The 12,752-nt window shown below is 31.9% G+C and overlaps 2 protein-coding genes across 4 annotated transcripts in view; both read left to right on the top strand.

Moving 5' to 3' along the window:
* The window catches only part of LOC111619122 (metal-response element-binding transcription factor 2-like), a 35,779-nt gene extending 33,043 nt beyond the window's left edge, over positions 1 to 2,736 (top strand). The window contains exon 9 of one of the 2 annotated variants that reach the window (XM_023360786.1): positions 1,253 to 2,736. In XM_023360786.1, the coding sequence (XP_023216554.1) occupies positions 1,253 to 1,822 (570 nt within the window). In that variant the 3' untranslated portion in view covers positions 1,823 to 2,736. The remainder of the gene's footprint in view (positions 1 to 1,252) is intronic. The other variant, XM_023360785.1, reaches the window with a different exon arrangement.
* Positions 2,737 to 6,777: 4,041 nt separating this feature from the next.
* Positions 6,778 to 8,939, top strand: LOC111619105. 2 transcript variants are annotated; one of them, XM_023360761.1, is made up of 5 exons: positions 6,778 to 6,925; positions 7,914 to 7,985; positions 8,067 to 8,404; positions 8,504 to 8,558; positions 8,726 to 8,939. In XM_023360761.1, the coding sequence occupies exons 1-5, from the start codon at positions 6,838 to 6,840 to the stop codon at positions 8,818 to 8,820; spliced, it is 648 nt and encodes a 215-aa protein (XP_023216529.1). In that variant the 5' UTR covers positions 6,778 to 6,837; the 3' UTR covers positions 8,821 to 8,939. The 2 variants fall into 2 exon arrangements, with proteins under 2 accessions (XP_023216529.1, XP_023216530.1); XM_023360762.1 differs by having other exon boundaries at positions 8,738 to 8,939.
* The last annotated feature ends 3,813 nt before the right edge of the window (positions 8,940 to 12,752 follow it).

Here is a 12,752-nt window from a genome sequence, read left to right on the forward strand (position 1 = left end):
ACTGGTGATGTTCTTTCCTTTTTAGAGGTGGCATCTTTTCTTCCTCCATTTGTGTTTTGCATATCATATGGAACTTTCTTCATTTCTCTCTGTAGATAACCAGAGTTGAAGATAGAGACTGTATTGTTTTAAAAATAGTCTACAGTTTGTTACTTGCACAAGGCTCAACAATTTAGTCCAGGATAACTGTCTACTTAGTTCCCCCCCAATTACAAGCTAGGAACTGGAACTGTAAATGAATTAAAAAAATCATCTATGCTCTCTGCTTAATACCTTTGAAAGTGTGACACTCAAGCATATAATTCCACTTTACATCAAATTTTTTCTTAAACTTTCAGAGAAGCTTTTCATGAGATAATGAATTTAAATCCATAACTTTGAAGAATTTTAAAAGTTTTTTTACCTCATCTCCTAGCAAAAGCAATGAGGTATTTTTCTTGGCATCACTGGACACTCCAGAAGCAGTCGAATAATAGGAAGTCTTTCCATTGTTCCCAATAGTTTTCCTCATTTTCTCCTACCAAAGAAAATTTTATTATTGGTAAAAGCAATTTGTGAAGACATCATGCATGCAACATAATGGCAATTTTTAAATTTGTTTTTAATTGACATCATTTTTTAGTGTTTATGAACAAGTAACTTAAATAAAGGAAAGACTAAGTTAGTTAACACATCTTTATTGCACCATGTTTTACTGGAAAGTCTTCCCGACTTTCTCTTGCTCTCACACAAGGAAGAACGTCTCTGGTTAATTTGTTAAGTTAATATTTGCTAGCTTTTATAATAGTATTGGGAATGAAGAGTAGTTGGATTCTGGAATGGTGGACTGGGTGTTTTTAATGACAACAATTAAGAAATTTCACCATGTAAGAAGAAAAAATAGTATACACATGATTTATTATAACGTTATACTCAATTAAATGTAATGTCATTGATTGGCTATGTTATATTAAAATTAAATTATTGGAATAAGAACTGTATATTTAGTCACTAAATTTTTAAATACATGTTAAACTTTAGAAACCGTTTAATAGTTCAATATATTCTATAATAATAGCTTTTTAGCTTTTCTTATGAGCCTATGTTATATTGGGGAAAAAAAGAGAAGAAAAAAGTATTTGGGAATTAGTTAAATATATATTTTTGATGCATTTAAGTTTAGTATTTTTTAACTTTCAAATTTTTTGAATTTATTAATATATAGATTTGAAAATCTATTTAACTAATCAAAATTTTGTATGATTTTTTAAAGGGTGAATCTGAATGTGTCCCAGTCAGTGCTAATCAATCATACTGTGGTTATACCGGAGAAGCCAGTACTTGTACAGTTTTGGACAGTGATTTTCCAACAGAAGAAATCGCCTATAACACTCTGGATGTAATTATTCCTCCTCCTTCAAATTTCGAAGGTTTGAATCATCCATTTTGGGATCTCAACTGGCCAAGAGGTCAGAATTCTTCGATGTGTCCGGTTAAAAGAAAACTTAGTAAGGAAGATATTAGAGTGTCGAAGAACGGGGAGATAAAACGGCGTTATCGAAGAAGAAATCACGTGAAAAATACCAGGTTTCGTTGGTATAACGGACAGACAAGTGAAGGGAGCTTGGATACAGGTAGCGAATCTGATAACTTCGTCGTTGAAACAATCAGAAAGAAACCTCGGTTCTCCGAGGTTTCCCATCGAGAGCTAAGATCTTCAAAGAACAACAATAACGGTACCGAACACATCGCAAATGGTGAGAAAGTTAGAATAAGAGCCAAACGTGTTACTCCCGATGGAAAGATTCAATATTTAGTCGAATGGGGTTCTTCCAATTCTTGATATCATCAAGAATTGACATTAATTTATATTAATATTATTATTATTATTATTTGTCGTTTTTTTTTAAATTCAAACATAGTCTTTCAGAGAGAATTCTCTTTCTAAAAGATTTATTTTCGGCTTTTTGATAAAGAATTATCAAAAATTTAAATTTTGTAAGAGTTTATATCAGCGAAAAATCAAAGAAACGTTTAACGAGAATCGTTTGAGTAATTCTCGTTTTTAAAGTGCCTTTTAACGAAAGAAATTTGCGACAAAACCATTTTATTGTGTTACTTGGTTCTCATTTTAAGTGTTTTTACATTAAATATATATATAAATATTTAATGAAACGGTTATTATTTTTGAAAATAGTACAAATATGCACTGCCTATTTTTTTTGTCTTGTAAAAAGTGTTGTTGTTTATTTTGAAATATTGGTACAAAAAATTCTGTCAATCTTTAAAGCCAAAGATTGTGTATACACGAAAATTTTAGTTTGTATTACAGATTTGTTGGAATTACATGGTTCATTTAATTTTATGTTTAAACGTGTAATTGGAAAGCAATTAATAAATGTCTTGCGTTTTACAATGTTCGATCAGTTTGTTGTAAAATGCAACTTTGCTCTTATTATACTTGTTTTTTTTTTATGGAATAGTTTCATTATTGTACGATCAGTTCGTATTTATAAAAAAAAATTTGTGGCTCATGTAAATTGCTCAGAGAATATCCGGAATATCAACTAATATTTCATCGAATGACCAATTTGTATAGTATAAAGACAGTTGAACTATTTAGAATATGAATTTCGAATTAGTAATTAATAGCTTGAAAGGTTAGAGCCGTTATAGAATGCATAGTTAGGCACTATACAGGTTGAGCCAAAAGTCTGATTTTAACATCAACAACATTAAAACAAAATATTAATATGTGCTACGAATTTGTAAAATAATCGCCTTAATCACATCTCAGAACGTCCCTAAGCATTTAAATTAACTTAGCAAAGGGCAAATTCCAAGAAAGTGCCAGACGTCTCTCCTTGCGAAGACATTGCGGTAACCTGCAACCAGTTTCCTATTGACTCTCCAACGTCATAATGCAGCAGTGTCACAAAGCATTATGACGTTTTCACAAATACAGCTTGTTTTCCTTTTGGAGGCGTACTTCGAAATCGAATCATGTGTCAAGAAATCATTCAGCAGTTTATTTCGTTGCTTGAAAAGGATGAACGCAATGTCTTGCTCCCAACAAGGAGCGACATACCACTTGGCAACAGCAACGGCAGACCTATGCTCTTCTGAGATCGCGTAATTTCGAAAGATTCTCCAGTCACGCTTAAGATGCGTAGCCATAAACATATGTCACCACATGCGTTTGTGCTTGAAGGAACATAGCGGACACTTCCAACTTGTGTAGTATTTTCAAAGCCCAGGGAATCTGGAAACGTAGCTACTTGTAAACCTTACTTGTATTTAAAAACGCCATTTTTTGAAATCGGATTCGGAGACTTTTGTCTTACCGTCCTTTTTTTTAGGTTTAGAAGTCTCGAAACGTTACGATTCCAGAAACCCGGAGGGTCAAGTGTGACACGTTACAATATTATATAGCAACATCCAGGAATGTAACCAGTGTTATGTTAAAACAGCCAATAAAGTGACAAAAACTTGATGATTACAATACTTTCCCGTGTTATAACAGTCAGGAAAGTAACCGGAAATTCGAATTTTCATTGTTTGGTTTTTTGCATTATTGTCGTTAGAGTTATGGCTTGTCCATACGAACTCAGTGCATAGCCTTAATCTGTAGTTTGAGAATTAACTTTCCGCGAGTTAAATTACGATTCAGATTTGAGTTAAAATGTAGTATTAATTAATGCATGGTGAATATCGATTTTTAACGAAATCGCGACTTAAACAGGTAAACTACAGATAGTATGCCTTTGTGCGCTTTTTTATAGACCAAGGGGACTCTACTTGCATTACGCAATGAGGCATCACGCTATAACTAATCATTTCCATATCTGCTTGAGACTTATGCCAAGTCAGCGATACGACAACTCTGGTATGCTAATTTTTATGGCAATGTGAGTATATTTCAGGAATAGCTACACCTTTTTCCCTAATTACTGTAGTTCATTAAATGAAGACCCTATTATATTATAAAAATAAATAATCTTGGGAATCGGTAATCTCATACATTTCAAATATTTTTCAACTAATTCCAATTTTATCAAATTTAGAAGTGTTGTTTCAACTTCCTAGCAATAAATTGTCAGAAAATCCAACAAAACTCTACATTAGAAATTATTTAACTGTTAAAAAAATAGCCTGATTATGGTATTTTTTATTTACTATTTTAGGAACTTTAAAAGTATTTTAAAAAGAAACCTTTGTGTTTGATACTTCTATGATTTTGTTTCATCCATTTTTCTGNTGTGAGTATATTTCAGGAATAGCTACACCTTTTTCCCTAATTACTGTAGTTCATTAAATGAAGACCCTATTATATTATAAAAATAAATAATCTTGGGAATCGGTAATCTCATACATTTCAAATATTTTTCAACTAATTCCAATTTTATCAAATTTAGAAGTGTTGTTTCAACTTCCTAGCAATAAATTGTCAGAAAATCCAACAAAACTCTACATTAGAAATTATTTAACTGTTAAAAAAATAGCCTGATTATGGTATTTTTTATTTACTATTTTAGGAACTTTAAAAGTATTTTAAAAAGAAACCTTTGTGTTTGATACTTCTATGATTTTGTTTCATCCATTTTTCTGCCTAACTGGACAAAAAAAACAAAGATTTTATCTACAAAATACCAACTTTAATTATGATAAATCAGTCTTATCAATTATCCTGTCATTGCGTTGAAATTATAAATAGGTTTCAAGTCCAGAAGAGAGGAGTCCAAAAAATTCTTGTCTCTGTTACTATCGAGAGGAACCTTCCAGAAGTTAATCTTTTCGTGTAAAAAAGAAAGAAAAAAATTTTTTTTGATAAATGTTAAAATTTTTTTCGTCTTGCTGATTTTAATCATACAGTCATACCTCGATATTGATAAGCACCACAGCTCGACTCGACATCTGGTGGATAATCAAGTGAAAGTTGAAAAGGTGAACCGAAATGTTTCGGTTTTACCACAGATTAATTTAAAATATATGCTCTCCATCTCAAATTAGTAGTGGCTTGCCCCTGTACATCATACTTTTCCGTTAGCAATAGAGTCGTGCTGGCCATTAATTAACTCCTTTCCGGAGAACATTTTTGAATTGTAATAACGTGACTTCCGGTTTGCATTGGAAGTTCGTATATAGTTCGTCCGAACCTGCCCCAAAGCTTTCTATGTCTGCTTTCGACTTTCATCTATCTAACTCCATTCTCGAGATGAAGAAAGGATGGACAGACGATAGTGGGAATTTGTCTACAATTTTTTTCGAATTGCAGCTCAATGATCATAAGTAGAGGGACTTTTGTAGTTTTTATATATCATTTTATTCTTGCTAGATAAAAAAAAATAGTAAAAGTAATTTTGAAAGCTTTATAATACGTATAAGTAAATTTCAATATTACTCTATTGCATAATGAATATGAAATTTGTATTTTGTTTCCATCTAAGAACAATTTAACACGCAAGTGTCATTGATAGAATTTGACTTGTGAATTGTTTTTCTGGAAATTCCTAGGTCTCGCAAATATGTTTACTCCAATCATTTGATGCTTGATCCTGTCGGTTTACAAATTAGTATGGGTTGGAGATTAGTATGCTTTTACAAATTAGTATGGGTTGGAGATTAGTATGCTTTTACAAATTAGTATGGGTTGGAGATTAGTATGCTTTTACAAATTAGTATGGGTTGGATTAGTATGCTTAATACTGCATATCTCCATATGCAGTATTAAGCATCACCTCATTGGAACAGATTTACGAATTCTTTAACAAATATTTCTATTTCAGTTTATTGAAGGAAAAATACAATTCTATAGATCAGATCTTTAGATCACTTTTGTGCGACACTATTGTGAAATGTAAGTACTTTGTGAATGGTTCTTTTCCACTTTGTGAACATTAATACATTCGTATTAAAACCTTCAATATCTAAATTACTAAACTATGAATCTGCATTGCAAACAAATTGTTTTCAAACCCAAACGTGTCTCCTTTGAATTCTCATTATTCGAGATACTTGTTTAGTGCCAGTTTCTTAGGCGAACAAATGATGACGCTAAATCGAGATTTGACTGTCTAGCTTTCGGAGACGGCCTCACATTTGACTGACAAAAAGTCCTCTTCATTTTTAGCCGCTTAATGGGATTATAAGTTGAACAATACATGCGCATAGAAATATTTTATCTTATAATAAACTTATGCTTCAATTCAATCGCCATTCGACTTATCCGACATCATCAAATTTATGCCTGGTTTATTAATTACGTTAATTAAAGATATATTTCATTATTATAAACTTTAAACCAGGCGGCTGTGACAGTTCGGGTGTCGGACCATCTGGGGGACCCGAGATCGATTCGGGCGAGCAACTCCCCAGGAATTTTTCACGGGCGATCCGCCCTGATACGTCGGGCCCCGTCGCCACTTGTAGGCCTGGCCGAATTCACACTTGTGCAAAAAAGGCCCTCGTAATGCTCACTTTAAATCAAATATGAATAAATACTTGTTTAAAGAAATTGACGGTCAGATGGCCGAGCGGTCAAGGTAGCAGCCTACCGCTCTGGGGACCCGGGTTCGAATCCGGACGGGTCGATAAATCTCCAGGAATTTTTCGGAGATGGTCCGTCCGAATATGTCTGGCCCCGTCCCTCATCACCTGGCCACCCCATTGTGAGCCTAGCCGAACCCAAATGAGCTTGCTAAAAGAGGCGCTCATAGTGTGAAAAGAATTTTAAAAAACCTTATTTAAAACATACTTCGTTAATTTCTTTAACTAATAAAATTAACCAAGAACAAATAATTTACGATAATAAAAGAAACAATTACCGTTACCGATTGTTGAACAATAAAATAAAAATTTATGGAGATGAAGCAAATCGCGAAATTTTGGCTTTTGGTAATCGTGATAATTGGTTCTTCGTATTTCGTAGAAGCCAACTGGTTTTGCGGTAACTACTTAACCATTATTCGTAGCCATTTTTTTATATTATGAGGTCTAACAATGTTATTAACTCCTTAAGCCCCGAGCAATTTTTGATATTAATGTAATTAAACATAATTAAAAAATACTTAAAACAAAAAAACGAAAGAAATGCGTTAATTTTGAAGAAAAAGCTTCAAAATTTATTTTCCTTTGTCTCGCCTTTATGTGAAATTTGACACCGATGAGTCATTGTTTACACAGCTGGATGACCTTGAGAACAGCTGGAGTCGGATTTCCCGGGACATTCTCAAGTCTCGGGAGGAGATGGGTTTATAGTAGGGTGAATACTAATTGGCCGTATATTTTTAAAAAATTGAAATTTTTATTGCGATTTCCGACCCCCCCCCGACTTAATTAAACTTATATATAATCAGTGGCGGCCTTAGGGGGTGGCGAGCAGGGCAATCGCCCGGGGCCTCGCTCTTGGAGGGGCCTCACGCAACAACCAAGTAGAAAAAAGTTGATATTTAAAACTTTTTATTTTATCCTTGGCTATTAGTTATAACAATAAAATAAATTTAATTTATAGTACAGTATATATTAATATTAATAAGTGCCTACTATTTCAATTTATATACTTGGCACAAAGGACAAGGGCCTCGCAAAGATCTGCCGCCCAGAGTCTTGCAATGGATAAGGCCGCCGCTGAGCTGTATATAATTATATATATTAAAATCTATTAATTAAAAAACTATTGGAGGTCGTTTTTGACATCAGAAAGTAGCTTTAAATAATGTTATTGTTAATTGTCTACTTGGACTTTACTTATTAATAGGACTTAATACTGGTGTTTAAAGATTGGCACAGCAATGAGAGTTAGTTCAGGAAAGAACAAAATTTCTTTATTATATCACCTGTAGTAATAATTTCTGTTTAGAAATTATTCAGAATGTAGTAATAATTTCTAAACAGAAATTATTACTACATTCTGAATTTAATTAACGTTCCGACAGACGGATACAAAGAAAAATCCTGTAGAACTCCTCGTTGCGGATCACTGGACTGCGATGCCTGCTTCAAGAAAGGTACTGTACTTTTAGCACGTTCTTCGAAGTTTTGACGATGCGTGGTGGTCAAACACAAGCTTACCGATTTTAAATCCTTAGTTTGGTGGCAAATTAAAGAATTATCTATAACAACTTGGCAAAATTGCCAAGTAATGTCGACATGCGTACAGTCGTACGTCCAACAGCAAATGGAATGGATATGTCCTCTCGTAAAGGTTTACGCTCAGAAATCTTGGTACGTCTTGCGAGTGTGCCTTTACAGATTTCTGTGTTACTTGGAAAAGTTGATATCGGAATGGATACGTTATTTAGAAAAGGATCTCGACTGCGAAACTCGCAGAACGGAGAGGAGCCATTTTAACATCGAAAGAATCAAACCTTTTTTAATTTATTTATTATTACTGCTGCCGTTAATTTTATTTTATTTCATTAAACTCGTAAGGTTATTTAAATTATTGTCATTGATCATTGACATCTACGATCTTACCATTAATTATTATTAATCCTATGCATTTTAAATTATGACTTTTCTGTAGACAATTTATAACGTGATCGATAATTACGCAACATTTTACATCCCAAGAAATCTAGGTAATGTATTATAAATTTCAATTTTTCTTATTGGGTTGCAATTTTCAAACTGCCTTCCGATCTGTATGGAAGTTTCGCGATTTTTTTTTTTTAAATTAAAAGATGATTAAAAATTGCAGCCCGGAATTGTAATGATGTCACAATTGTTAATTGTTCATTTTAAACAGTTTCTCCTCCAGTTTCGGCTCCGGAAATTCAATTGTCCGATGAGGAAGAGGATGACAATGATCAAGATGAGCAGGAGTTCAATGAAGAAAATTGAAACGATTGAATTCTAATCAAGAAAAATTAATTTTTGATGATGATAAATTTTAAAAAAATAACAAATTTTATTATTGTTTAACACAAAATTAATATATAATTTCAACTTATGAAAATTCTTTTAATGAACAATTAAATTTGCTTTTAAAATTACATTTTAATTGAGTTTATTACACCATATCCAGAACTAATTAAAGAATTATATTAATACACGTTTTTTCTACATATAAATTAGCAGGGAAGAAAAGTTAATAGTGAACATTTTTACAGCTTTATACATTTACATTTTCACATTATAAATTTTTTTAATGAACAAATCATTATATACAAATTGCCAATCTCCAGTTTGTGCAGTTAATATTTCGTCGATAAATTGAATAAAGGAATGTAAATTATCACAATGAAAAATAGAAATTCCGTTCAAACTCCTCGATGAAATTTCACCTTTTAATTAAATTTCAATTTATTGAAATGCCAATCCGACCTGCTGAGATCCCAGTTCCAGGAGAGCTTTGCAGCGAGTCGCTTCTCTGGATACATTCTGATGATCGTTCGTTTAAAACGGTGTTCAACCGAAATTGTTTACTGGGCCTAAACCAAAAATAAAAATACACTGTGGGCCGCACATATTTATTTACAACGAAAAATTGAAATATATACAGTATTTTGTGTGTATTTTAATGTGCAACTTGCTTTTCACGTTTTTCACTTAATTTTTTAATATTAAGGGGTATTTTCGACGTTGTACAATGTAGTTGTTTTTTTAAATTTTCATCGGTCAATCTATTACGACATTTAACAATCTTCAATTTTGAGAAAGATTCACAAAGATAGATGGTTCCCATTGCAGCTGTAATGCTCATCGCTAGTTTTTTAGGTTAGAGAATTTATCATTACAGACTTTTTTTAACTAAACTTTGTCATTGGCCTGAAATATATACTGTATTTCAATTCAGAAGATGTATTGCAGTATGTATTGTATAGTACATACATATATAGTATATGTAAAACATTTGAAGATTTGCTATTAAACATTTTTAAGCTGTTTTAATTTCTGAGTGTAGGTGATAAGGTGTTGTATAAATTTTTATTACAATAAATATGATGTATAAGAATTACGGTTTTAAAAGAGCCGCGCAAAAACATTGACTGGGCCGCGGGTGGACATGACGGGTTTAAAGCAAAGATAAATATCGAAATTTGCATTTAAGATTATTAACAATTGACTATTTCTGTGATGTATACAAGCATATATTAATTAATATGGTACAAGATATACTTTTTGTACTTTTCTTCCACAAATACAAAACACATAAACCAAAGAACCAATCTTACAAATGTTACCTGTAGTTACAAAAATTTACATAGTTACTTAAACGGGGTCGTCGAGAGCTTGTATTGGCCCAGGGGTAGAGCGAGTCCTTTTGTTTTTTGAACAAATGAAATACATAGAATTAGAATGTTTCTTATGAATTAAATTTTATATTGTGTATATATATATATATATATATATATATTGCGTTGTATGTATATTACTTTGTTTGGGTATCATATGAGAATGGCAGACCGATTTGTATGAAACTTTATATTTCTATTTATGATTGTCCTGGAAAGGATGTAGGCTAATTTCCAAAAATTCGACTTAATATGCTTTGATATCGTTTGCAAGAGTAACTATCAATAGTTCATACGGGTTCTTATCAAGTGTCTCTCGCGAATTGAAAGTTTTTCCCAGAAGCCGATGGGTGTGAAGTGAACCATGAAATTTGAATATGGTCATTAACGAATGAAAATGGACATTAGTGAAAGCTAATCAACCTATTATTTCAGCAAAATGTATGCGATACTAAACATAGTACCACGTAGGGTAAAAAATCACGGATCGCTCATCACTAAAGTCTGCGCAGCGAAATAGTAGATATAAATCAATCTGAGCTGGAAGGATCGTGTGATTAACGCGTGAGTAAGGTTAGAATTAAGAATAAGTAATAAAATTTGTGAAAAAGTAAAACAATAAAATTATGATAAAGATGGTATAAACGGGTTTTAGAAATGTAAAAAACAGATTGATCTCTTTCAGCTGTTTTATGTGTTAACTCCTAAGGAGATAGTCACACGTCTCCTTTCATCTGACGTGAGTCTGCCTAAGCCAACTCAGGCAGACTCACTTCTACTCTTTCGCTGCACGGACTATACTTAGCGTCACAGAATGGAAAGACAAAATAAAAAAGTCGACCATAAAAGAAACTAATAAAATGTATACGATTATATAAAAAAATTTAAATTAAATGAAATGTAAAATTATTTAAAATCTAAAGCTAATTTTTAATACCTATTTATATAATTTTGATTGTTTTTTTAATAAATAATTTTACTTAGAGGGCGTCGTAATCTTTTAAAATGTCGGTCCTTCGGGAGGAAAACGTGTGAAGCAGATAAGTTCGAAAATCAACGCAAAGATGGCAACTGGTTTAAGACATTTAAAATTGCCTCTTAACCGCAAAATAACTAACTTAAAATCTAATTATTTTAAAATATCTAATAGAAATAAAGATTCCAATAATAAAACTTCTAAAAGATCAAGCTGGTCTCGCCACTCTCTTTATTCGGAGAATTTACACGAGGTTAGTGATTTTTTTTTTTTAATTATTGACATGTTCACAATGGGAAAAAGTCCGGTGATTGCTGTTTTAAATAATTGTTTGACTCTCATTCAAAATAGTCTTATCGCTCGGTTTTATCAGCATTATCGTTACGCAAGTTGTACAGTATCAATACTTTCATTCTTAATATTTTATCACTCGCTTTAGGAATTCTGTTACTAATTTTTCTGCATTCTTAACATTTAATGAAATACTAAATTCTCAAATAATTTTTATAACGAGTAAAGGTGATTATGCTTGACCTTGTAAAGATCTCTGCTGTATAAATAAGCAAACGCATAATGAATACACTTGATAAATTACATAACACTGCCGAATTTAGATTAATGAAATGCCTGTTAAGCGAAAAAAATTAGATAGGTTTCAAGATATTGACTATAATGAAAATGATCATTAGTATTGTACTACCATTGGTATTGTGATTTGTCATAATTGTCGTTCTGACGAACTGTTTGTATGAATTTTTATTAATTATTAGCTAATTCTTACATTCTATAAGAATACCCAGTGGCACATTATTGCTTTGTGGGGCCCAGGAAATTTGAATTAGGGGACCCTATGTATGGTGTCGACTTGGACAGTTTTCTTCGGGAAAAATACTTTCTTTAAAAAGAAATAAGCTTGGGAGCCCAGGGCAATATACCCTTTTTGCCTGTAGACTTGCCACTGAGAATATCTTGTTTGTTTAGAGTTCTTTTGAAATTAATCAAAATTGTTAATTATAATTTAAAGGAGTTAGATATTTAATGATTACGTATTTTTGGTGTAAATTTCTTCAGGGGTTCTTCGTCTTTTTGAATACATTAATGTATTTGAGAAGTAAAAAAATAGAATCTGAATGTGGTTGAACTTGAATCAAAAGTACTTGATCAAAAATTCTTGCTGGTAATAAGGTGTTTGGTACTTATATAGTATTGAAACCAATAGATTAATTACGTAGAAATTCTTTCATTTTTTAAAATTAGAATATTCTTATGAAGAACAATTATTTATTAGAATAAAACAGATTTCTTTCTGAAGAGGAGCAATTTTATAAAAATGAGTCATTAAATGTTTTATTCTTTTAAATTAAAACTAATTGTTTTGGTTTATGTTCTCCTATGTTGTTTTTCCATTCCTGCTCTTGTTAGACCACATAAATCACTTTGAATTTTATTTCATATATACATAAATAACTGATGTAAATAACACAAACAAACACAGACTGCGATCTTTCTCAAATCAGCAAAATATTCACATTAATATTTTTCAGCACTTTGTGTTTGATGTT

Source organism: Centruroides sculpturatus, unplaced genomic scaffold (genome assembly GCF_000671375.1).
Source record: "Centruroides sculpturatus isolate CEXI.00-Female unplaced genomic scaffold, Cexi_2.0 scaffold87, whole genome shotgun sequence".
Lineage (NCBI taxonomy): Eukaryota > Metazoa > Arthropoda > Arachnida > Scorpiones > Buthidae > Centruroides > Centruroides sculpturatus.

Coding starts and splice junctions, on each gene's coding strand:
- LOC111619105 (XM_023360761.1), top strand. CDS start 6,838: ATGGAGATGAAGCAAATCGCGAAATTTTGGCTTTTGGTAATCGTGATA. Junction 6,926..7,913: donor AGAAGCCAACTGGTTTTGCG/GTAACTACTTAA, acceptor ACGTTCCGACAG/ACGGATACAAAGAAAAATCC. Junction 7,986..8,066: donor CGATGCCTGCTTCAAGAAAG/GTACTGTACTTT, acceptor TTAAATCCTTAG/TTTGGTGGCAAATTAAAGAA.